Genomic DNA, 26,828 nt, shown 5'->3' with positions numbered 1-26,828 from the left:
TCTCCATCGATGCAGAGTTGTCCATCCCGTGTGTCTGCTTTGTATTTACATTAACTTTTTTTTTTCTCTCTCTCTCTCTATCCAAGGGCATATTTCCTGCTTCATATATTCACCTTAAAGAAGCCATAGTAGAAGGAAAAGGGTGAGTTCAGTTTGGGAATTTTTAATGTTATTATTAGGCTTAACTGGGCTGAAGGGGAATCTGGCCCTTTTTAGAGGGGGAAGAAGATGACAGAAGGGCATCTCATGGTCACATTTGGGTCGTGACATGAGGTGGACCTTTTGCAGAGACGTGTTTCCCTGTCTGTGGCTCTGTCTCAGAGCTGGGTGCTGTCTGCCCTGGGAAGATTTCTGCTTGGGGTGGGGGACCCCCTCCCACCCTTGCTTGTTTCCCCACCATCAGTGACTCACAGCTTCCCTCTGCACATTCCTATGTCCTGAGTCCCTTTGCTGAGAGCTGTTCCCACCCATCTGCAGCACCAGTCCCGTTCAGGGTGAAACCAGGCTTTGGACATAGCCCGCTCAGAGATGAAATGTACATCATGTCCAGATTGATGTGTTTCCTAGAGGTCAGAGAGCTGATGGGTCAGGCTGTTAAAAGGACATTTGTAAATCAGGAAGCCATTAGCCAGGTGCATCTTCGTCATCGTGGAAAAGGCAGCATTAAACTGTTTTCCCTTTTTTCTTGGATACACCTTCACACTCAGTTAAATATGTAAATTATAAAATTACTAATCATATGATTACTGCATAATGACATTTCTCTGGCTGAGTACAAAATTGCCTTTCCGAGCCTGGCACTTTGAACGTCCAGAATGGCCTCGCCGGGGCGTCCTGGGTGCCTGATGCATCATTAGAAAGAAGCTAATTTAGAGGCATGAAGTGGTGATGACCTGTGAGGGGGCCTTCTTTTAGGCAGAGAAAATGCTTTGTAGGCAGAGTTTCAAAGGAAGGAAGAATCCGAAAGAAAATCCTCCAGCCGAAAGTTTCACAGAATCATGACATCGATTGAATTAAATGTCCATTAGCAGAGCTTTGGCCTTAGGTTGTTCCAAAAGATACCTGTCCGTCATCATCAGATGGGGATTTATTGAACCTAATTGCATGTGACTCTGAATAGCGAGGGTGGTAGAGATTGGTCACTGCTCCGTGAGCCCGTGATCCACAATGCACAAATGTGGATGAGTTTACATGGGATGCAGACACACGGTCTCTTGCAAGGCTGGCCTCTTCTCCTTGTCCACTGCTCCGGTCACAGACTCCTTGTCCTTAGCTCTCACCACCTGGTGTCACTGCTGTCTCTACCCAATGTCCTTGACGCTTCTACCCACTGACTGCAATGGTCTGTCACCTCCCCGTTCTCCCTCTTAGGTCCCAGAGCTGGGACAGCCTTCAGAGTCCACCCAGTCCAACGGCCTCATGTTATCCGTAAGGAAATAGCCCTAGAGGTCAAGAGACTTTTCTGAGGCCCCCCTAGTCATAAGGGGCTGAGCCAGGATTTGAAGTGAGGAGTCTTGACTTCATGTCTACCCACCCTACCCCATGCCCGGTGGAGTACCCGCCCTTCTGGGGTTAGCCAGGCAGCCCCCTTCATGCCCAGCCTTTTCTTCATCTCCCTGAGACCTTTTCTGCTGCCTGCAGATGCTGAATTCCTTTGTGCTGTCTCTCAGGGGGTTAGCCTTCTTTTCCTTGGAGGGGTCCTCCTCCTCCTGCCTTCCCCAGTGTAAACCGTGCAAAGGCTGCTCTCTGTGCTTTTCCTTTGACATCTGCACTGTCTTTCTGTGCCACGTCTTTCCCTCACCTGCTTCCCTTCCATTTCCAATTCCAGCCCCCTTGTCGATGTGCTTGTCACCTGCTGGTTTTGGTAACCTGGTCTTCTGCCTTCTGTCTCAAACCCCTCCTGTACATGGCTGTCAAGATCAATCATCCTTTGATCACATTCCCCCCCTGGGTTCAAGTCCCATCTCAAATATAGTGGGTTTGCCACCCTTAATCTTCAGTGGCTCCCCATTGCCCTGAAGCAGGATCTGGTCCAAGCTTTTAGCATTGGGCCATTTGACAGAGGACTCTGATGATGCTGTGCCCTTTGCGGTGACACTCACTTGGGCTTGGCTGGTATAGCTTCAAGCAACTTGGGGACGTTGCAGGAGGGCCTCCTTCATGGAGGCCAGACTGGACCTAACTTCAGGAAGATGAAGAGGGCCCTGGGTATCTGGGAGAGAACAAGATCCTCTCAGTGTTTGCTACCCTGCCGAGCTCTCAGATTTCTGGAAGGTTCTTCACTTGTGTGGCCTTCACCTCTTGTATCTTTCTGCCTTCAATGCTGGCCTTGAAGGAGCATGGCAGCAGGGCCAGGTGAGGCAGTGTGAGCTAATGGGCAGAGCACTGGACTTCACATCTCGAAGACTTGGAGTCAGACTCCACCTCCAAACCGTATGAGCCACATAACCAGCCACCTCAGCTCTTGGACTTTCTGAAATGAGGAAGGAATTGATAAATCACAAGGTCCCTTCTGGCCCTAAATCTATAATCTGATCATGCTACATATGTGGGAGGTAGATGACAGAATGCAGGATGCGATAACAGTATTTTGTAGCTAAGATGTACATGACGGTTTTCCCTTGGCTTTATTATTGGATGCCTTGGCCTGGACCAAGGATGGACAAGTCCTAAGTCAGAGCTGTTTTGATGTCCAAAAATGTGTTTGCTTATTCTAACTTCTTTTCTTAAATTTCCAGCCAACATGAAACAGTCATCCCTAGTGAGCTTCCACTGATCCAAGAGGTAACCACCACCCTGAGGGAGTGGTCGATAATATGGCGGCAGCTTTACGTCGTAAGTCACTTTCTTTTGATAGAACTAAATGTATTGAATGGAACATTTTTACTTAAGGAATGGTTAGAATCAAACTCGTAGAAAAGGACCATTATGCTTAGAAAGGACATTGCCCTTCATAGGATGGGATGGCTCCAAATGTGTTGGACTTTTTTTACCTTCCTGGAGTCGGCTTTTTTTTTAAATTTTTTTTTATTTAGTTTTCAGCATTGATTTTCACAAGAGTTTGAATTACAAATTTTCTCCCCATTTCTACCCTCCCCCCCACTCCAAGATGGCGTATATTCTGGTTGTCCTGTTCCCCAGTTAGCCCTCCCATTCCCTTTTCCCTTCCTTTCTTGTAGAGCAAGATAAATTTCTACGCCCCATTGCCTGTGTATCTTATTTTCTAGTTGCATGCAAAAACTTTTTTGTTGTTTTTGAACGTTTGTTTTTAAAACTTTGAGTTCCAAATTCTCTCACCTCTTCCCTTCCCACCCACCCTCCCTGAGAAGGCAAGCAATTCAACATAGGCCACATGCGTATCATTATGTATAACCCTTCCACAATACTCATGTTGTGAAAGACTATTTTTCTCCTTCCTAACCTATCCCCCCTTTACTGAATTTTCTTCCTTGACCCTGTCCCCTTTTGAAAGTGTTTGTTTTTGATTACCTCCACCCCCATCTGCCCTCCCTTCTATCTTCCCCCCTTTTTTTATCTTCTTCCTCCTTTTTTCCTGTGGGGTAAGATACCCAAATGAGTATGTATGGTATTCCCTCCTCAGGTCAAATTTGATGAGAGCAAGATTCACTCATTCCCCCTCACCTGCCCTCTCCCCTCCTCCCACAGAACTGCTTCCTCTTGCCACTTTTATGCGAGATAATTTACCCCATTCTATCTCTCCCTATCTCCTTCTCTCAATATATTCCTCTCTCATCCCTTAATTTGATTTTATTTCTTTTAGATATCATCCCTTCATATTCAACTCACCCTGTGCTCGCTCTCTCTCTCTCTCTCTCTCTCCATATATATATATATATATACACACATACATATATACATACATACACACTCACATATACATCTATATACATAAAGATATATATATGTATATATATATATATACATACATATACATATATTTATATGCATATTCCCTTCAGCTACCCTAATACTGAGGTCTCATGAATCATACACGTCATCTTTCCATGTAGGAATGTAAACAAAACAGTTCAACTTTAGTAAGTCCCTTGCAATTTCTTTTTCTTGTTCTTTTTCTTGATTACCTTTTCATGCTTCTCTTGATTCTTGTGTTTGAAAGTCAAATTTTCTATTCAGCTCTGGTCTTTTCACTGAGAAAGCTTGAAAGTCCTCTATTTTATTGAAACTCCATATTTTGCCTTGGAGCATGATACTCAGTTTTGCTGGGTAGATGATTCTTGGTTTTAATCCTAGCTCCATTGACCTCTGGAATATCGTACTCCAAGCCCTTCAGTCTCTTAATGTAGAAGGTTCTAGATCTTGGGTTATTCTGGTTGTGTTTCCACAATACTCAAATTGTTTCTTTCTGGCTGCTTGCAGTATTTTCTCCTTGATCTGGGAGCTCTGGAATTTGGCGACAATATTCCTAGGAGATTTCTTTTTGGGATGGATTTGAGGAGGCAATCTGGATTCTTTCAATTTCTATTTTGCCCTGTGGCTCTAGAATATCAGGGCAGTTTTCCTTGGTAATTTCTGGAAAGATGATATCTAGGCTCTTTTTTTGATCATGGCTTTCAGGTAGTCCAATAATTTTTAAATTATCTCTCCTGGATCTATTTTCTACGTCAGTGGTTTTTCCAATGAGATATTTCACATTGTCTTCCATTTTTTCATTCCTTTGGTTCTGTTTTATAATATCTTGATTTCTCATAAAGTCACTGGCTTCCACTTGCTCCAATATAATTTTTAAGGTAGTATTTTCTTCAGTGGTCTTTTGGACCTCCTTTTCCATTTGGGTAATTCTGCCTTTCAAGGCATTCTTCTCCTCATTGGCTTTTTGGAGCTCTTTTGCCATTTGAGTTAGTCTATTTTTTAAGGTGTTGTTTTCTTCAGTATATTTTTTTGTATTTTTTGTATTTTGTATATTTTTCAGTATTTTTTGGGTCTCCTTTAGCAAGTCATTGACTTGTTTTCATGGTTTTCTTGCATCCTTCCCATTTCTCTTCCCAATTTTTCCTCTACTTGTCTAACTTGCTTTTCCAAATCCTTTTTGTGCTCTTCCATGGCCTGAGACCAGTTCGTGTTTTTCTGGGAGGCTTTTGTTATAGGCTCTCTGATTTGTTGACTTCTTCTGGCTGTATGTTTTGGTCTTCTTTGTAACCCAAGAAAGATTCCAAAGTCTGAGACTGAATCTGGGTGCATTTTCACTGCCTGGACATTTTCCCAACCAACTTACTTGACCCTTGAGTTTTTCAGAGGGGTATGACTGCTTGTAGAGTTAAGAGAACTATGTTCCACATTTGGGGGCGATGCACCAGCTCTGCCACACCAGCACTCCTCCTTCCCCAAGAACCCCCAACCTGGACTGGACTTAGATCTTCAGCAGGCTCTTCACTCCTGCTCTGATCTGCTACTTAATTCCTCCCACCAGGTGGGCCTGGGGCCGGAAGCAACAGCAACTGTAGTTGCCCCACCTCTGCTGCCCCGGGGGCGGAAGCCGAACTGCGAACTCCTTCCACTCCTGCAGCTTTTCCCACTAACCTTCTCTGTTGTCTTTGGCGTTTGTGGGTTGAGAAGTCTGGCAACTGCTGCAGCTCACTGATTCAGGGTGCTAGGGCCTGCTCCGCCCGGCTCCTGGTCTGTTGGTCCACACTGCCCATGCTGGGCTCTGCTCTGCTCTGCTCCCTGCTCCCAGCTCCCAGCTCCGTGCCCAAAAGACCTCACCCAGAGACCATCTAGGCTGTCCTGGGCTGAAGCCCTGCTTCCTTCTGCTATTTTGTGGGTTCTGCAGTTTTAGAATTGGTTCAGAGCCATTTTTTATAGGTTTTTGGAGGGGCTTGCCGGGGAGCTCATGCTAGTCCCTTTTTTCCAACTGCCATTTTGACTCCGCTCCCTGGATCGGAGTCGGCTTTTAATTATCAGTTAAGCGGTCCTGTCTACACCACTATAACACCCTGGTATTGTAGAGGCATGTGAGATGTATTAGCACCAAAGCATGATGTGTGTTCATAAGCTAATGCATGAAAAAGGTATTTATTAAGTTTTTTAGGAGAGCTTAAGTGCCTGCCTTCAAGGAGCTTCCATTCCAACTGGAGGAAACAGCATATATAGTGTCTCAGTGGCCAGGGAAGGGTGAAGGTGCAGGCGTGATGGGTGGAGTCAGTACAAGGACAGACCCTTTCTAAAACAAGTGGTTGTGATTATTTTGGGTTCTGTTCCCAGAGCAAGGAGTGGGAAAGGGGTGGCGTGGAGATAGTATGTGACTGGAGTGAAGCCTCATAGTGGGCAGCCTTCTACCTCTAAATCTCTGATTCTTTGAAAGGACCCATCACAGTTTCACAGATGTCATTCCATTTGTGTGCAAGAATAGGGCAGGAACATAGATAGGTCATAGTGTTTAACCAACATGGTGGTGGGACATAACTGTGTGTGTGTGTGTGCATGTGTGTGTGTGTTCTGTGTAAGTCAGCAAGTAAGTGATCACTGTATGTATACTTTTTATTTTCATAGAGTTGGTAACAGATGCCTTAGTTTCTCTAAAGGAGATCTAAGCCTTCTCCCTCAAGGAGTCTATTGCAAGCCCATGAGGGTCTGTTTGTCACGTGATTGTGTTTGTATTTCACGCTCACACATGTGGAGAATCAGAGCATCCCATGAGCAGTCTTGGGATGAGATACCTGAACAGCTTCTAGAAGGCTGAGAAAAGAATGGAGACAGTAAAGATGCTAGATGCTTGTTGGTTTCTTGGACAAGCCAGCCATTTTGAGATTTTAGTTTGGTTTCTTGTATCAGAATAAGTCAGAATGGTGACAAGAATGGGAAAAATGTTCCTGGGGATGGGAAAGGCATCACAATGATGTGACATGATGGAGGCCAAGGCTGTCCAGGAAGAGGTGAAGGAGGGAGAAGCTTAGTCGGATGGGGACGGGGAACCCACAGCCATTGACCTGGTACTGCTTGTATCCGAGAAAGAAAACAAAGGAGTTGCCATCTAGCCTGTGCTTGCAGACTGTGGTGCAGGGGCTCCCAGCCAGTCCACTTCTGGTCACTCAGTTTGTTGGGAAACTTTTCTTGACATCATATCCAGTGTAGGTTTCTTGAGGGTATGGCCTGTTTGGCTTCTGGCTTTGTATCCCTGGCACTTGGCACACTAACCTGCACTTAGTAAATACTTAGTTAATAGCGACTGAGTTTAATTGACTCACCCTCTTTCACTTTCATAAAATTTACCCATTAAAACCTTGTGGGTCTCCACGAGGAGTGGGAAGTGTAGAGGTGTAGACAGCCTACTTCCCAGCCTAATTCTTGGCTTATTGGTGCATCCTAGGGGGTGTTGGATGGGTGTTTGAGACAGGACCTTTATTCTACAGTTCAGTTTTTTTTTTTTTTTAAAGCATTGCCTAGGTACCAATGAATTGTATTCTTGGCCACTTTTTGCTTATAATGATAGAAAGTTGCTTTCCAAATCACAGCTTGAGACAATGCCAAGTAGAGCTGATCACTGCCTACTTGTGTGTTTTTCTTTTTAAGTTTACATTGAAAGGCTTACTCTCTATTCTCTGTGCTTCTTTTCACCCCAACAGCAAGACAACAGGGAAATGTTCCGAAGCGTCCGACACATGATCTACGATCTCATAGAATGGCGGTCCCAGATTCTTTCTGGAACTTTACCCCAGGATGAACTCAAGGAGCTAAAAAAGAAGGTCACTGCGAAGATTGATTACGGAAACAGGTTTGTTGGGACTGCATGCTCTTCACTTGTGGGTCACCTAGTGCCACCTCAGCCTTAAATTTCGAGCAGACGGGCCAACTTTGTGTTAGAGGCCAAAAATCCCAGATGTAGAAATTGTTTTTTTACTTTTTAAAATGATGAGTTCTCTCAGTTCAGGGTCAGAAACTTAGGAGTTACACAAGGAGGTACTGAATTCTAGTCAGAAAGTCTTACATGGGGGCCTTAATCCTCTTGAGAATGTCTCCTTTTTTCCTCAGTCTTCCTTGTTCGTCTGGCTCCATCTTGGACACTTCCCAATGACTCCCCAAGTAGAGCCCTAAATTGTGACAAAGAAGTACAATTGAGTAAAACCAGCCAATGCATGATCTCTCTCTGAAAATGAATGCCCCATTCTACTCCAGGAGGCCACCACCTCTCATGGATGTGTCACAGTCAGTTTTCTGACGTCACAGATGGTCAATGCATGGATCAGAATCCTGAAGTCCTTCATTGTTACTTTCTTTTGCATTATTTTGTTAACTACGTGGTTGAGTGTAGATTATTCTAGTCTTACTGGATAACAACAACCATAGGGAGGAATGTGATGGTAGTAAACAAGGTGTTGGAGTTGGAGTCAAGGGACCTCAGTTCAAATTGGGATTCTGCCACTTGCCACTTGTGTGGGCAAATCACTGAGCCTCATTGGGCCTCAGTTTCCCCATCTGTAAAAGGAGGAGTTTGGACTAGGTGAAGTCTCTTTTGGCTTTAGAGATGAGTTAGCAGGATGATACTGTGGCTGTAAAAGCTAATGCCATCTTGGGCTATGCTAAAAGAGAATTTCCATTAACAGGGAGGTAATAGTCTACTGGATTCTCCCCATGTTAAAGCCCATCTGGAGTATTGGGTTCATTTCTGACTACTGTGATTTTAAAAGGACAGTGATAAGATGGAGGGTGTCCCAAGGAAGACCACAGAAGATGGTGGATAGCCAAGAGACTGATCCATAGGAAGATGGGTTGAAGCTCCAGGGCACATTTAAGTTGGAGAGGAGAAAACTTTCAGAGGGACAGGGGAGACATGAGGACCATCTTCAAGTCTTAGAAGGGCTCTCATATGGAGAAGAGACTAGCCATGTCCTACTTGGCCCTCAAGGGCAAAGCTGGGGGCAGTGAGGGGAAGTTGCTGAAAAGGTCAATTTAGTCTTGATCTCCTAACACTGCTAGATGTCCCAAAGGGAATGTGCAGCTTAGAGGGATGGTGGCTTCCCCTCTTTGGAGGCTTCGAGCAGAGGTTGCACCGATAATTCCTTTTGTGTGTGAGTTGGATGAGTTAGGTGCCAATGTCAACTCTCAGTTCTCTTCTTCTCCAGTCATTGATCCCTGAATTTCTTCTTTTTAACATGGCTTGTTTACATCCTCAAATCTCATATTTATTGGGCCTGGACTAATTGAACCTGGAAATCTGGAGTCTAGTCATTCCTTCTTGTTGTGAGAGGCCCTGTCAGCTCAAGAAAAAGGCTGATCTCTGGGCTAGTTTTGCTCTAACTCCAAGTGGGAAGGTGTTTCATATTGTCTTGACTGAGGAGTTCTTTGGAAACTTGTTGGATAGACCTGCGAAGCTGTCTGCGTGAAACTTGTGTAGAAAATGTGCCCCCTGCACAAGGTCAGACTTTCTGGGCGTGGAGATTATTCTTTCTTGGTATAATGTGCTTTGCACTTGCACTATGAGAACACCTGCTTAATGTGACTGAGGGCAGCAGCTAAAGTGACTTATGTAGTGGCATAATTCTGTTATTGATGGAAAGAGGTGAAGATTCAATAAAAAAGCCCTCTGGGAGGCATTCTATTCCCAGAGACTGAGATGTCCAGTGGTGGCAGATGGCAATCCCTCCAGGATCGGCCCAGAACTTCGACTCTTCCATTTTCTGGAGATAACCTTAAAAGGCAAGTCAGAAAAAATGTGGCTGTGGTTCCAGGATGGTGATGGTGGTGATGAGATCGTCCTCCTCCTTCTCCTCCTCATCCTTTGATTTATTCCTGTAAAGTTCGCTCAGTACTTTACATGTTCTCTTTAGAGCCCATGAGATTGGGGTAATCTCTATCAGTAATCAGTATTCTTTATTCTACTGATAAACAAACTGATATTTAGAGAGATGAAGTGATTTTCCTCAAATGACTGTCCTGATTTTGTCTGGGAGGCAGTGAGGCATAGTGGACAGAGATCTGTCCTGGAAGTCAGGGAGCCCTGGGTTCAAGTTCTGCCACTCACGTGGCCTGTCTGTGTGACCTAGGCAGGCTGCTCTATCCCTCGATTCTCCAGGTAGCTGTCTCGCACTGTACCTTTGAGTGTAGGGGCCGAGCTGCGTTGGTGGATGGGATTTCTTCACTGGAATTTCTCTGCACAAATGGGACAATACAAAAGGAAAAGGACGTGCATGTGCAAAAAATATTTATAGCAGCCCTTTTTGTGTTAGCAAAATATTGGAAACTGAAGGGAGGCCCATCACGTGGGGAATGGCTGAACCAGCTGTGTTATATGAATGCAATGGAATACTCTTGTGCTATAAGAAATGATGGGCAGGCAGACTTCAGAAAAACCTGGGAAGACTTGCACGAACTGATGCCAAGTGAAGTAAGCAGAACCAGGACAACATTATACACTGTATCAGCACCATTTTGTGATGATTGGCTATGAATGACTCAACTCTTCTCAGGAACACAATGATCCAAGACAAGTAGAAAGGATTCATGAGGGAAAATGCTATCCATATCCAGCTAGAAAACTGATGGACTCTGAATGCAGATTGAAGCATGCTTTTTTCACTTACTTTATTCTTTTTCGTGGTTTTTCTTTTTTTTTAATCTGTTTCTTCTTTCACAACTGTGACTAATATGGAAGTATGTTTTACGTGTCAGCACGTGTATGACGTATCAAATTGCCTACCATTTTAGGAAGAGGGGAGGGGAGTGAGTGAGGGAGAAAAATTTGGAACTCAATTATCTTGTAAAAACGAATGCTAAAAAGTGTCTTGACATGTAAATGGGGAAAAAATACTGTTATATATAAAAAAAAAATAGGACAATACAAAAAACGAATTCCCCTCTGCAAACCCAAAAGCACTATACAATTGCTAGCTGTGCCTATTATTCTCATTATGATCCGATCGAACAATTCAAAGATATTTTGTCTTTTATGAGTGTCTATTGCCTGATAGACCATAAGCTCCCTGAGGGCAGGGGCTGTTTCATACTGAGCACAGTGACTGTCATGCAGCAGGGGCTCAATGATGCTCACCTGATTGATGGATTGCCCAGCTAGAAATTGTCAGAAGCCGAATGGTCTTCCAGACTCCATGGTCATCTCTCTGTGCCCTGTGTCACACTGTCTCTCTGCATGCAGATGGGTGGTGTCTAATCCTGAGAACATCATGGGGCCCCTCAGCCGTGGGCCCTGGAGAGAATCTCTTGAGTCACATGGGCTATGGCTCCAGCCAGTGGTGGTGACAGGAAGGATATGGATCCTGGCTCTTGAGTTAAGGTGTTCCAATCCCTTCTCCTTTGGTTCTTATTGTTCTTATCATTATCCAGAAAGTTATCATTATATCTTTTGTTCCTTGCGTGACCTTGGATAAGTCATTTCCCTTCTGGGCCACTGGATTGGACTGCATGGTCTCTGGGGCCCCTTGCTGCTCTAAATCTGTGACCCGCTCATGATCCCTCAGGGTCTTTCGTGCCTTACAAGTCCCAGGATCCTAGTGTGTTTTCACCATTCTATACAGACGTGGATTAGAAAAGGAAAAGAAAAAAGACCAGGCCCCCAACCCAAAGCTTGACTGGGAGAGGAGGGTCTTCGGGGCTGTTTCATGACCTGGAGTTCTGAGCCCTGCCCAGACATGAGTCCAACATTTAAGGCAGAATTTCTCCGCTGGAAATATTTGTTCACGAGGCAGCTTGCCCTCCAGGTGATGCCCATACCAGTCCCTTATTCTTCACAAGCAGGGGCATGTTCCCAGTGGTTATGAAAAGATAACATTAATTCCAGTAATTGCCTTGCAAATACTGCTGTGGCTCAGTAATCGCTGTTTAAATACTAATATGTGTTAAACATGTGTCAATACTTTTCTCTGGGTTAGGCCTATAAACTCTGAGTGAAGGGATGTCTCCTGTCTGGTTGTACAGAAGGGTTTTTTGAGAGTGAAGCTTAAAAAACAAAAACAAAAAACCAGAACCTCCACCAACCAAAACAAACAAACAAAAAACCCAGACCAGTCTTATTGTGATCCAGAAAGTTATCATCATGTCTTTATTTTCAATCTCCGTTTCAAATTGCTCTGTCTTTCCCCTTAATGTATCAGAGACAATGTGTGTATGATAGTCTACATTGTAAGTTTCAGTAAATTTTGGTTATCAACATGGGAAAGCCCAGTGACAAAATCCAATTTCTTTTGATTTATTGATTGTAAGATCAAAAGTTATCCAATCGAGTTGGGAATTTCTGGTTAATTTGCTCCCTTGGGTTTTATGTGGATGTTATTAACTAACTTTAAATGCTTCATTTTTTATTTCAATTTAAAAAAAAAACAAACTAGACCTGTGATTTCATCATCTTGGGACCTGCCAGTGAGGAAAGCACTCTTCCTGATGCAGGCTGATTGCCACCAAATAGAACTCTGGCTATAGGATGCTAGGTTTTGCTGTGGAATTCTTAGATGCTGCCAACATTTTTATGTTGGGCTACAGTGTCTGAGCTGCTGGCCAAAGAGGAAGCTGAAGTCATTCTGGATAGCTCCCAGGCTGAGTCTCAGGTTTCCCATAGGACAAGGTATCACTTAAGAGGCTCTCGTCTAGTTATTAAGTGATTACACCTGCCTTCGTAGGAGGAAAGAAATGTATTTGAACCTGGGGATAAATATGAGAAATAGATAGTGTCATTAGGAACAGAATCCCAGACGTGGAACTAGAAGGGACCTCAGAGATCCTGGAGTTTAACCTTTTTATACAGAAGAGGAAACTGAATCCCAGGGAGGTTAAAGTGACCTCTCCAGGGCAGTAAACATCCAAAGGAAGATTTGAACCCAGATCTTCTGACTCGGGAGCCTGCACTCTTTGCCCTGGACCCCCTTGGACTCCCATCCTTCCAGTGCAATGGCTGTTGGTTACTCTCTGTTGGTTTGCTTAAACCTTCCTTTGTTCTCTTTCCTCCCTCCACCCTCCAGATGGCCTCCACAAAGAGGGAGTCAACTTCAAATTTCTGGGCCAAAAGAACACCTTGGGCTCTAACCCATTATTTTCTTGCTAGTTTTTCTTAACTCTGATTTTTGAACCAAACTTGAGGTTTCATGAGTGTAGAGAAGGAGCTCCTCACACTGACTTTCTGCTAATGCAGGCCAGGTTTCTCTGCCATTTGTAAATTTATGTCATAGTACGAGGAGTAAAGTTTGGTGTCAGAGGAGGGACTGAAGTCAGTCTTCTAGACTCCCAGGCTGGCTCTCTCTCCACTGGGCCCATTAATTCAGAACCATTTTAAAATGTTTTTCTAACTGCTTACATATTCTGGCGAGTGCCTTCCATCTTTGTGTTGAGGTCTTGTGCTCATACACTTCTGAACTCCACAGAAACTGTCCTTATCACAGAGCCCAACGCTTAAGTTAAAGCAGTGGATCTAGCAAACATGGTGCAGCCCAAACACCTAGCTTTCAGTAGAGAGGAGAGACAGATATTTCATTTTCTTTATAATGACTTTTAAAATAGAGTCTGGTGGATCTGATATACTTCCTTGGAGGGGGAAAATGTTTAGTGGAATGATACTTATGTTTAGCCTGGATTTTTTCTTTAAAGAATGGAATGCATTTTGAGTTAATGAAAAACTGTTCAAAGAAACGAGTTTTGGGTCTATGGAGCCCAGCAAATTTCTCTGGTGATGCTGTGTGTCCCACAGTTGGTTCCAGGAGAGAATAGCAACTGAATGACCTCTTTATGAATTCTTCTTGTTGTAGAGTTCTGGATTTGGACCTGGTTGTCCGCGATGAAGATGGAAACATATTAGACCCAGAGCAGACCAGTACCATAAGCCTCTTCCGAGCTCATGAAATTGCCTCTAAGCAAGTAGAAGAAAGATTGCGAGAAGAAAAGGTGAGTCAGCTCCTCTCTTGGCACCTTTTATGCATTCCCCATAAAGGGCTGATCTCTTCTAGGGATGTGTCATTTTCTGTGAAGGATTTGTGTTCTTCAGAAGAAATGTTCAGCATGAATTCTGAAGTATTTGTCCTTTTTGTTACTGGGTGGTAGTTCCATGGGCTGCATACTTTATACTCTCGGCTTAATTCGGGAGCTCTTGGGTTTGATTGTTCATCTGACTCTCTTCCTCTTCTGTCCCCATCATAGTCTCAAAGGCAGAACATTGACATTAACAGACAAGCCAAGTTTGCTGCCACGCCCTCGTTTGCTTTATTGGTCAATTTGAAGAATGTTGTTTGTAAGATTGGAGAAGATGCAGAGGTGCTCATGTCCCTCTATGATCCTGTGGAATCCAAGTTCATCAGGTGGGTGGTGACTCTCCCTGGGCACCATCTTGGGTGTGCCTGGGGTCTGTGCTATATGGAGAGCCCACTCAAGAAGAGCTTATTTCACCAGCGCCTGGGAAAATAAACTCACCAAAAAACAAACATTAAGGAAGACATTGAAGTGGAGACAAATCCAGATAATTCTTTTATATTGCCATTAGAAGTTAATTGATAGCACTGTGCTCTCCCAGATAAGGGCACCATACTGTTCTTATAATCTGGGAAGGCTGGAATAGTCTCTCTGTAGAGGGAGATCATTCTTGGGCTGGGCCCTGCCAGCTCTGCCTTGGGGAAGGCTGTGCGGTGCAGTGGATAGCGCATTACTCTTGGAATGAGGGAAGAGCCAGATTCACATCCCCCCTCTGAGCACGACTAGCTAGCTGTGTGACTATGAACAACAGGCACTTTGAATGCTAAAGCACTATCCAAATATTCATAGGCTTATGGGCTTAAAGCTAGAAAGGGCCAATCCTCTCATTTCACAGATGAGGGAACTGAGAAGCTAATTGCCTTGCCTAGGGACACACGGCTAGTATGTATCTGAGGCAGGATTTGGGTCCAGATCTCCCTGACTCCACCATGCACCTACATGCTGTCCAGGCTTTTCAAAAAGTCCTTTTGTTCTGTTTAAACTTTAAACCTTGAAAACTTCGATTGTAGGTTTGCTTGAAATCCAACAAACTTAAAATGCCAGCTGAACGTGAATGCCCTTTCTCACCTCGCTCTTGACGTCTTCTCTTCAATGGAGTTTAGGTAGAAAGGGTCTTGTGACAAGTTGCTGTCCCGCAGCTACTTGTATTTTTGCATTTGATGATTGGCCACCTTGCTTTGATGGAGAAAATGGTAGCTTTTGGCAAAGAAATGAAAAGTATTGAGGTTGCAGGGTCCCCTTTGGCTCACTGAGAATTTGTTTGGGGCCCCTCTAAGAATGAACAGGATGATGGGGATGAAATGAATGTTGTCAACCCATTCCTATAGGATTTTGACTTGGGATAAATGTGATCATGATAGGAACAGTCTGGAGTTTTCTTTGCCTTTTCTTTGCCAGGCATAGGACACAGTTCACCATCTTGCCCATGGTACCCATTTTTCACTTATCCTAGGATCTAAAATAATATTGATAATAATGAGTTACAGTTGGATTATTGTTGTTAATAAGTTTGGTTAGGAATGACCAGTGGGCAGTCGCTCAAACCCTACCTTTTGAAATCCTAAGCAGAAATAGAAAACATGGCAGATGGCAGAAATATCCACTATTTTATATTCTTTATTTTTTGTTCAATAACGTGAAAAAACAAATTTTAACATTTATTTTTACAAATTTTGAATTCCCAATTGTCTGTTTCCTTGCTTTCCCCCCTCCTTGAGAAGGCGAGCAATTTGATATAGGTTATACATGCACAGTCATCCAGAGCATATTTCTGTATTAGTCGTGTTGTGAAAGACAACACAGACCAAAACTAAAAAAGAAAAGAAAAAGAAAGTTAAAAAAAAAAGTATGCTTTGATTTGCATTCAGACTCCACCAGTTCTTTCTTTGGACATGGATAGCATTTTTCATCATAAGGTTCAAGCTCTCTCCCCAACAACCCCATCTTCCCCATTAATTTACCCCCTTCTGCCTTTCCTTTTCCCCTTTTCCCAGTGCATTCTTTTTTCTCACCCCTTAATTTTATTTTTTTAGATGTCATCGCATAATGTTTAACTCACAGCTGTGTCCTCTATATCTACGTGTCCTCCTTCTAACTGCCTTAATAATGACAAAGTTCTTAGGAGTTACACATATCATTTTTCCGTGTAAGAATGTAAGCAATTTAACTTTATTGAATCTCTTATATTTTCTCTTTCCTGTTTACCTTTTTATGATTCTCTTGAGTCTTGCATTGAAAAGTCAAATTTTCTATTCAGCTCTGGTCTTTTCATCAGGAATGCTTGAAAGTCCTCTATCTCATTGAATGTCATTTTTTTCCCCCTGAAGGATTATATTCAGTTTTGCTGAGTAGGTGATTCTTGGTTGTAATCCTGGATTCTTTGCCCTTGGGAATATCATATTCAAAGCCCTCTTATCCTTCAATGTAGAAGTCACTAAATCTTGTGTTATCCTGATTGTGGATCCACGATATGTGAATTGTTCTTTTCTGGCTGCCTACAACATTTTCCCCTTGACCTGGAAGCTCTGGAATTTGGCTATAACATTGCAGGGAGTTTTCATTTTGGTATCTCTTTTAGGAGGTGATTGGGAGATTATTTTCAATTTTTATTTTACCCTCTGGTTCTAGAGTATCAGGGCAGTTTTCCTTGAAAATTTCTTGAAAGATGGTGACTGGGCTCTTTTTTTAGCCATGGCTTTCAGGCAGTCTAATATTTCTTAAATTGTCTCCTCTTCATGCATTTTCTAGGTCACTTGTTTTATTAGTGGGATATTTTACATGTTCTTCGATTTTTTGATTTTTTTAAAATTTTGTTTTGTTTCTTGATCTGTCATAAAGTCCTTGGCTTCCATTTGCTCAGTTCTAATTTTTATGGAATTATTTTCTTCAGAGACCTTTTGGATTTCCTTTTCCATTTGACCAATTCTGCTTTTTAAGGAGCTTTTCTCTTTAGTGAATTTTTGCGTCTCTTTTATCATTTGGCCTATTTTGCTTTTTAAGTATTATTTTCTTCAGCATTTTTTGTGCCTCTTTTACCAACCTATTGATCGATTTTTCATGGTTTCCTTGCATCACTCACATTTTTTCCCCAGTTTTCCCTCTACTTCTCTTACTTGGTTTTTAAAATCCTTTTTGAGCTCTTCCAGCTGTGGTGGACTGAGGTCTACTTTCACCCTGGTGTGATACCTTTCAAGTTGCCTTGGGCTGGAAAACTGTTTCACCCCAACATTTTGTGGATTCTCCCACTCCAGAATTTATTTTGAGGTGTTGAAGTTGTTTTGAGGGGAATCTGGGAGAGCTCAGGCTAGCCCCTGAATTTTTTGCCATCCTTATAGCCTTGCCCTTCCTTGATTTGTGTTCTTTATTGTAAAGGACTGTTGACTTGGGATTTTTACACTGTTTCGTTGGCACTTGGAAACTCATGCCGCTCAGCATCTACTGTCAACTTATTCTGTGATGGGCAAGTCGATATGAAATACTGGTTTGGTCTCCTATTCAATGATGGAGATTAATTTACTTTTCCTTTTTTTCTAGTGAAAACTATCTGGTCCGTTGGTCAAGTTCAGGGTTACCCAAAGACATAGACAGATTACATAATTTGCGAGCAGTGTTCACTGTAAGTAGATCTGTGTGTTTCATAAGAATTAATCCTCTATTCTAACCAGAGTAGTCCTTTGTGTTCACTCTCCCCTCCCCCAAAATATGTTGAGAATTTGGGGTTAGAGTTAGGGGTGGGAGGATTGTGTGCTAATTGTTACATTATCAGTCCTAATGAGATTTTTCAGAACTAGCATGATTCTCATCTGGAGAGCAGAGAAAGCCCTCCCTCCACCCCTGGACAGTTGAGCCAGTCTCCTGAAGTTCTGTCTTCTCTGCCCCAAAGGAACAGATTATTCTTACCTTGATACTTTTGTGTGATCCTTGTGTGAACAACTTATTCAGATGCTCGAAATAGGGGAAAACAACAGGAGTTCATCTTCTTAGCTGACCACTGCAATTGAAACTTAGTTGAATGATGGTTCTCCAGAATAATTTATGGAAATTCATCTTTCCAGGACCTTGGCAGCAAGGATCTGAAAAGGGAAAAGATTAGCTTCGTCTGCCAAATCGTCAGAGTTGGGCGGATGGAACTCAGAGACAACCACACCCGCAAGCTCACCTCCGGCTTGCGGCGACCTTTTGGCGTGGCAGGTAGGATTTCTGTCCCCTTTTCTCTTTAATGATCTCCTGTTGTCAGAATCCCCTGGAAATAAGAACTTTGATATTGAATATTGGACCATGGGCAGTTTTGTGTTCTCCGGCCTTTCTGAGAAAGAAGGAAATAGTTTTAGGCTTTTCAGTTAAGTTTATCCCTGGCACTTGGAGTTCAGGATTGGGAGGCTTGAAACCTAAATCATCTTTTTGATTTGTAAAGTTGGTCACATCCATCCTGGGGAAGACACTGATCTACATTTTAAGCCTGTGGGAAATCAGGTTAGTAGCAGGGTTCGAGTAGTTGGGTATCAGTGATTGATTGAGTGGTGAATATACGGAGGCCACAGAAGGAAGGGGAAATTACTCAGTGTAGACAAAGCACCTCACCAAAAGTAGTCAAGGAGAAACAGATTGTTTTTGTTCGTGGGCAGTTTCTATGATAGTAGGGGGAGGGGGAGAGAGAGGAGGGAGGAGAGAGAGACAGAGAGAGGGAGGGAGGGAGAGATGAGAGAGAGAGAGGGGAGGGAGGGAGACAGAGACACAGAGAAAGTGAGAGAGGGAGGGAGGAGAGAGAGAGAGAGGGGGGGGGGGTGGGGTAAAACAAGCTTTGGAGTAAATGCAGATTGCTCATTCTCCCTGAGTTCTGGCATTCAGGAGAGACTGTGTGTGTGTGTGTGTGTGCGTGTGTGTGTGCGTGCGCGCGCGTGCACATGTTTGTCGTTTAGAGACATGATGATGTCCAGTGATGGTCTAGTCAGCAGTATTTTTACCATGGATTGGAAAGCACCCAGGGCAGAGAAGTTCCTACAGGCAACACTTGTTGGGACTTGGGTCTGAATAATGTTCATCTCCCAGTGGCCCATTTTTAGAAACACAGAGGGGCAGCACGGCCCAATGAATAGAGTGTTTGTCTTAGAGTCAGGAACCTGGGTTTACATCCTGCCTATGGCATAGACTGGCTGTGTGACCCTGAGTGAGTCACTTAATGATCCTGAGCCTTAGATGACTCCATTGGGATTATATTCTGATTTTAAGCCAAATCAATGGCCATTATTCAGTTCTCTTCCTTCTTCTCTTCTCTCTAGTATTGGACCCTGATGATTAACCCTTCCCTGGATACTCCATCCTCTCTAGGTGTCCATAGCATTTCTCCTCCTACCTGTCTGGCTGCATCTTCTGAGTCTTTTTGGCTGAATCATCATTTACATCATAAGCTTTAACGGTGGAGATTTCCCAAAGCTCTTGCTGGCTCTTCTTGGTGATCTCATCTACTCCAAAGAGTTTAACTGGTGACCTTCCTGATCCATGTCTGTGGATCCCTAGTCTCTCTCCAGAGTTCCAGCTGTTTGATTTGTATCCCTGGATGTCCCATAGCCATCTCCCCCTCAGTAAGGCCCCAGACAAACTTGTTATGTTTCTCTCCAAACCTGCCCCTCCTCCAGCCTTTCCTGTGTCTGGACACAGCCCATCCTTGTGGTCACCCAGGTTTGAAGTCATGGCGTCATCCTCAATCCCCTTTTCTCCCTGACTTCCAATAACTCGTCAGTTGCCAAATCTTGCAGATTGTGCCTTCCAAGCACCTCTCTCCTCTGTCCCCTTCTCTCTACTCAACCACCGGTCTCTCCAGTTCAGGCCCTTATCAGCTTCCATGCCATTATCTCTGACTTGGTCTTCCGGTCTCCACTCTCCTCCATCCTTTACAGCTGCTACATTTGTATGCCTAATGTGCATTTCTCATTGTGGCATGATGGGGACTCAGAGGCCTTTTAGTCCAGTCCCCCTCATACCCCTCCATTTTCCTAGAAGGAAACTGAGGTCCCCAAAAGTAGCAAAAGCCTTTGGGGATGGCACAGGTGGATGCAGCCCTGGGAATGGCCTTGCCTGCCCGTGTCCCTGAGGCTTGGAACTCGGCCCCTCCCGAGTCCTAGGGGTAGATTTTGGAGCTCTTGTTATTAGGAGGCTTCAGGCCCATAGCCTGGAACTAGGAATCCTTAGAATCTCCAGAATCAGTACCTTTCTGACTTTCACCAGAAGCATCTGAGCTCCTGGAGTGTTTTTGTGGTGTAAGATAATTGGGTTATTGCCATGTGTCAGAGGCCTGTCTTTGATGTGCACAAGGCCTCTCCTCTATATCTACTTGTTTCACGTTTTCTTCTTAGACATTTACTTTGTTGTTCCGAGGAGCCGATAATGGGCCCACTTTTCAGTTGTGTCACATAATGTCTCTGAGCCTGAGTTTTTTATGTATAAATTGGGAATGTTAATAGTATCTCCCACACAGGATAGTTGTGGAAATCAACTCAATCAGGAATCAGCTCACAAACATTTATGAAATGCCTACTATGTGCCAGGCCCTGTGCTAGTCCTGGGGACCAAAAAAAGGCAGAAGACAATCCCTACCCTCAAGGAGCTTATAGTTAAATGAGGGAGACAACATGCAAGCAAACATATAAACAAGCTCTATACAGAACAAAGAGAAATAATTAACAGAGGGAAGATACTGGAATGAAGAGGGGTTGGGGAAGAGCTGTTGAAATAATGAGCTACAAAAGGTACCGAGGAGCACCTTGGTATAAGGCATAAAGGTTCAGTGTTGGTATCAGAAGGATCTGTTCAAACATCACTTTCTTCACGTTGATGACATCATAGGTATGCCCCTCCCCCATGCGTATGTATATCTGTACTTGTTTATATATACACGTGCATTCATATGTATGCTCATGCATGTATGCTGTATAGTGTGTATATGTATGCTATTTATCTATATAAATATATAGATATCTATATCTGTACATAGATAGACATTTATGCACACTTCTATCAGCTATTATTTTAATAATTTAATTTTTCAGCCTTTGAAAGCAACCTTTGGGGTCCTATGGTAGAGTTAGCACAGCTCCTTAAATTGTGCCAGATTAGAACTCCTTTTTGTCCTGCTCTGCCAGGTTCTTTGAGGCTAATTACGTAAATGCATTTGAAAATATTTTGAATCTGGTAATGTGTATACTGCATCTTGTTGGGTGAGTTTCGACCATGGGAGGGCCACCCAGTTTTCGCCAATACTTCCCAGTATGTGCCCACACCTAAAGGGAATGAAATCTCTTTGGGAAATCCCAATGGAAATGGCAGTTGAATATTTTGTTGCATCAACATTTGAGGTGTGGCTGTTGGAGAAAAAGCCAAGTTTGGAGCAAAATTTTGGGTGAAAAAAACTTTGGAGAGAAAAAAATGTTCCTTAATGGCAGACTATGTTAATAACCCGTTTCTGCTTAATGTATTTTAGGTTTATCTCAGGATTTGGTTCCTGGCCAAATTTCAGTTCAGGGCTTCTGGGAAGGGCAAGAATAAAGAGAGATGTTCTATGTAGGGGCCAGAGAATGACCGTCAGTTGACCTTGAATTGGGCATTGGGCTGAGTGGTTCAGTGAAGACTCACTCAGCCTTCCGGAATGCTCTGATGAGAGATGTAGGTATGAGGCCTATAGATGTGAGCATGGGCAGGTGTTGTGTCAGGTCTTAGCAGGGGTCAGCTGTGTCAAAGGGGTGGACTGTGGGGAGAGGTGCTACCATTCTTGGGGAACCAGAGAACATTGTAGAGCCTAGGAGTTATTGAACAGCTGATTAAATGACTTCCTGAATCGGCTGTAGCTCTGACCTGCTCAACGAGGTCCTTTTAAAGCTTGCCAGGTTTATTCTTTTCAGAAACCTTCAGAGGCCATTTGCACCAAACTCACAGGCTTTTTGTGAGGATCACATGGGAGAGAGCACAAGGTTTCCCTGAGGACTCAATAGAATTTTAACCTATTTAAAGCTAAAAGTTTTAAGTGTGCCTCTTAAAACGTGAGAGTTCACTAAGACTTTTGGAACACCCTCAGGATGCCATTTACTTGGCAAGCCTTAAAATACTGTATTAATGTTCTTTGTTGTTATCTTGGCTTGGCAGGGAAAACCCCCAAACTTGAGTGTAATAAGTCAGACATCAAGTTACTCTTAGATTTGACGAAGGATATTTGAACCAAATTGATATGTATTTAGGCAGCGCTTCTCTTTTCTGTTGCAGTGATGGACGTCACAGATATAATCAATGGGAAAGTAGATGACGAAGATAAGCAGCATTTCATTCCATTTCAGCCGTAAGTATGGCACTAGGACAGTGCCTGGCAGCAGGACTTGGGGGAGGGCTTCTTGTTGTGCCAACCTTCAGGTTAGCTCCAGAAGCAGTCTTACAAAGAAACTTATCCAATAGTGAAATAGGCCCACGTCCGTATTTGCATGCCTTATGTGTTTTTCCATCAAAAATTAACGTGCACCTTTATATGGTAGTTATAAATAGCATTGCTTTTGTTCTGTATCCTCAGGGCTTGGCCCAGAGTCCAGGCTTAATAAATGCTTTTTCGTGCATGCATGCATTCATTCATTCATTCGTTTGTAGGTGCTACAGAGAGTTGTCCCCTCATATCTCAGCTCTTTCTCTGAGTGGAGACAGTGTCACCTAGGTGATATGGGAAAACTTGAGTGATGGTTCCTTTCATCCTAGACATAGTTGTGTCTCAGTGTATATGGTTATTTCCCCAAAATGTTGCGTAAGTGTAATTTTTTTGATTTAAAATATACCGCAGGAGTTTAGTTCTCTCCTTATAAAATAACTTACCTGGCCACTAACTATCAAGGACCACATTCCATAGTGCATTACTTTGTTCGGTGGCCAAGCCTTCTGGGGAGGTATGTAATTATCCCTTCGGTGCTCCCTTCTTCAAGTTCCTGAGGTGGTCTTTCCTTGCTTTTGACACTAGTCTGTAGGTACCTAGTTCTGGCCAGGAATTGCTTGGGGGAAACAAGGGGCAGTGTGGAATCCTTAGAAAGTTTTGTGTCAATAGTGGTGGGAGCTGAAGAATGATTTGTTAATAAATTCTGTTTGAATAATTAAAAAGAGGAATTGGGTACGTTTCCTTGGAGAATTCAAAGGGAAGGGCATTCAGACGTTTTCCACCAAGGACAGGAAGAGAAAAATCAAGATGGCGGCCGTTGGCTTAGCAAAACATGTTGCCAATTGCTGTATTCTGGAACTCAGCCTCTTTTCATGAAGATGAGGGCTCATTGGGCCAGGATTTGTTGACAACATCTGTCACCACTGACTCTGGATTTTATAAGTTCCACCAGGCAAAGACCTGGCCCTAAGTACTTGAGTATTTTGAGGCTTGTTCCCTTTGGTCATTTTGTCTCCTGGGAACTTAGATGGATCGATGGACAAAACAGTCCAGTGGGAGGCATGCCTGGAGTCCATCCCAGTGCTTAAAGAGCTGGGACTCCTGGGGCAAACTATTGATTATCTCTGGGTCTTATTTACTTCATCTGTAAAATGGGGGCGAGAATATCATGCCTGTTTGGCAGGTAGGAAGGTAGGACCGCATGATGTTTGGTTAGGGCCACCTTCAAACCCTCTAGGACCTGTGATTCTGTGCTTTTTAGAAAGGACAGGCTTATGTTTGGAGTCAAGAATCAAGAAGAAAAGGTCATTTGTTATATAATTCATAACTCACCTTCATCATTAGTCCATCTGTTTGAGGAAGAAAGCCCTTCTGTTGGACGTGTGTCACAGGTACGTGTTTTTAGGAACAGCACCTGGTGAAAAGTGATGAAGGGGAACACAAGGAGAAGACGCTTTGGGATTTTTGTTGTAGGGGAGGGGATTATTCCACACAATGAGCAGGCAGTGAGATGAGAGATGATGACATTTTTCTAAAATTAAAACATGCAAATATTTTCATTTTCTGTAATGTTATTTGGTACAATATTCTACTGAGTCCCTTGATGACTTGACAGTGACTTAATATAATATTAAACTGCAGTAATTTATCAGCAAACAGGATCAGCTGGAGAAACTCAGGCTAAGAAAGGGAAGTGTTATAGTGATTAATTTCAGAATAACTCAGTTTCTAGGAAGATGATAGACTCTATTAAGCACCTACCTAATGGTCCAGTTTACCACAATCTCTTTAGCAAAGTGTCCCATTTTTACAACATTGGATGTTAAATCTTTAGTGTAATTTGTGACCCCTTCCCCCAGTGCCTGGTAAATAATGTAACACTGCAAATAAAAGCTTAACATGATTTTAATAGTAAAACAAGTTCTACAACCAGGTCTTTGTGGAAGGCTTAGATACTATGCTAATGAAACCATTTTTTAATCCATTACAACTGATTTATTGCCCTATAGAAGAGATTTCAGGGAGGATGCACCATGTATTTCTTTCTCTTTGCTCATAGTAAATTAAAGCATTCTTCACATAGGTGATAGTGGTGGCTTCCCCCCTCGTTGATGTGCATCACAGTCATTCCCTTTGTAGTATGTGGCAGATTTTCTCCCACTTTTCTCTGTCCACATGTTGCTACTTTCTGTTCATTCACTCACGAGCTACCAACGTCTGTCCAGTTACCTAATTACCCTTGGCAGGGTTCACATGTGAGACTTCAGTGACATTTGTAAACTTTCTTTTTTGTTTATAAGTGGGTCCACTTTCCTGTTTTTCACATGTGCTCTTAGGTTACCCCAGTGCCTTATATTTGATTATCTTTGCCTACACATAGAGTCAGATATCTTGTAGATATGATGGAGAAGAAGCATTTCTATGTTGAAGGTGGTTTTTTTTTTTTGTCTCCAGTGTGTTCTTTCCTTCAAACCATATGTTCTCTGCTACTTAAAGTGTGTCTAGAGAAAGTTGCAAAAATCACCCTTGAGTTTCTGTGAAATCACATTCTCTCCTGCCAAGCCACCTGTGGATGATAACACAGCGTGCTTGTGGGCCGCTGCTGTCATCTCCTGGTAGCTGTGGTCTGCCACACTGCGTGTGCATGTGCATGTATGCGTGCACATATGCATGCATGTGTCTGTGTGCACATATGTGTACATATGTGTGCATGCGTGCACGTGCATGTGCGTGCGTGTGTGTGTGTGTGTGTGTGTGTGTGTGTGTGTGTGTGTGTGTTCTAGGGGTAGAACGCTACCTAGATTGGCTTGGCCTCTCGGGCAGTGGAGTATCGTCCTGATCAATGATCTTCCTGTGTCTTTCTTGTTGCTTCTCTGCCTGCCCCTTTGTCCTGCGTTGACTAATAACCGGCTCTCTGTCACAACTCAATGATGACGATCTCTCGTGTCCCCTTGTTACGGTGCCTTGTGATTCTCTGTGCCCCTTTGTCTCCCGTGGTGTTGGTCGTCCTGCGCACCCTCCAGGCTAGCTTTGGACGACGTCATTCGACACAAGCAGCTGAACCTGTCATCCCGTTTTTCACCCAGGGTGGCGGGGGAGAATGATTTCCTGCAGACTGTTATAAACAAAGTGATCGTGGCAAAAGAAGTTAACCACAAGGGACAAGGTGGGTGAATGGCGGCGTGTTCATTCAAAGTTAACAGACTTACGAGAATAACATAAAATTATTTATTAATTACATTATTAAAAGTAAATCAAAAACTTTTATTAAAAGTTGCCTTTTCTTGTTCATGTTCCGGGGAAGGGATGTGGGAGATCTGGTACCCAGAAGGGTCAGGATTCCTTGTCAGTGATGACCACGTAAGCCCAAGATTCTGAGGGTTTGGGAAAACTGGATGGGGCTGTGTGGAATGGTGGACAGAGAGGGACCAGAACTTGGGACTTCAGATTACAGGATTTGGAGGTGGATACGACCTCATTACAGATGAGTTTAGATTCCCCAGAAAGGGAAGCAGCCTTTAATGGTAGCTGACATTCATATAGCCCTTTGAGATTTGAATTTATTATCTCATTTGACCCTCGTAGCCCGTGAAGGAGGTGCTCTTATTCACATTTTGAAGAAAACTGAGGCAGGCAGATCCTAAAGGACTTACCTAAGATGACCCAGCCAGTAAAAAGGGGAGCCTGCATTCGAAACTGGGCGCTCTGACCTCAAATCCAGCCTGCCTTCCACTAGCCGTGCTGGCTCGGCCCACTCGCCCCAACCAGCGATTCCTGTCTAAGTTTTGTGTTTTCATTATTCCCAGAGTGATTTCAGATGTGAATATAAGGCTGTGGCTTCCAATCATCAAACGATACTGACTTAGCCACTGGTGGCAGTTGGGCATCATGATAATGAGGCACCCTGCTCCCTGCTCTTCCTGACTGTCCTCATCCCCCACTGACCACTTGTGTGAGTGTGTCTTCTTTTGGGTGTCTCTGTGGTTCTTTATGGCCCTCTTCCATCCCCCTTGGAAAGTGGCTGCTGTCACTCAGACCATTGTTCCTTTGAGTTATGTCACTGGAGCCATGTTGCTGCTCCTACTTCCTTCCCTGTGCTATCATCATTTTTCATCCTCCTGTGACAAGTTTCCCAGCCATTGACCTTCTACTAGGAGAGGAAATGAATCCATCACCTCTGAGCAGATGCCAGTGGCCACTGCGTTTTGATGAGGAGGGATGCCAGAACGTGGCTGTTTACCAGTGACGCCCCTCCCCTACAACTTCCCCCATGGCAAGAGTCACCTTCAGGATTTAGACTGAGTCCATGGCATGCTTGAAGAAGGAGGGCCAAGGCTGAACCCCCAGCTATAGTACTGAATTGAATTACCCAGTATCCAAGATTTATTGCATATGGATGGATGATATGATAGTAACAGCAATGCCCTTTCAGAGTTATAAAAGGTATTTCCTCATAGCAGTTAACCCAGCAACATAAAAAGTACCC

At 43.5% G+C, this 26,828-nt stretch overlaps 1 protein-coding gene across 2 annotated transcripts in view; it reads left to right on the top strand.

Moving 5' to 3' along the window:
* The window catches only part of DOCK1 (dedicator of cytokinesis 1), a 604,993-nt gene that overhangs the window by 67,495 nt on the left and 510,670 nt on the right, over positions 1 to 26,828 (top strand). The window contains exons 4-12 of one of the 2 annotated variants that reach the window (XM_036734505.1): positions 87 to 142; positions 2,739 to 2,835; positions 7,602 to 7,750; positions 13,725 to 13,860; positions 14,113 to 14,270; positions 17,476 to 17,557; positions 17,997 to 18,132; positions 22,195 to 22,267; positions 25,429 to 25,508. In XM_036734505.1, the coding sequence (XP_036590400.1) occupies positions 87 to 142; positions 2,739 to 2,835; positions 7,602 to 7,750; positions 13,725 to 13,860; positions 14,113 to 14,270; positions 17,476 to 17,557; positions 17,997 to 18,132; positions 22,195 to 22,267; positions 25,429 to 25,508 (967 nt within the window). Of the gene's footprint in view, positions 1 to 86; positions 143 to 2,738; positions 2,836 to 7,601; positions 7,751 to 13,724; positions 13,861 to 14,112; positions 14,271 to 17,475; positions 17,558 to 17,996; positions 18,133 to 22,194; positions 22,268 to 25,365; positions 25,509 to 26,828 lie in introns of both variants that reach the window. The other variant, XM_036734504.1, reaches the window with a different exon arrangement.

Source organism: Trichosurus vulpecula, chromosome 8 (genome assembly GCF_011100635.1).
Source record: "Trichosurus vulpecula isolate mTriVul1 chromosome 8, mTriVul1.pri, whole genome shotgun sequence".
Lineage (NCBI taxonomy): Eukaryota > Metazoa > Chordata > Mammalia > Diprotodontia > Phalangeridae > Trichosurus > Trichosurus vulpecula.
The sequence above is the reverse complement of the archived record's forward strand: the minus strand, read 5'-3'. Positions and strand labels throughout refer to the sequence as shown.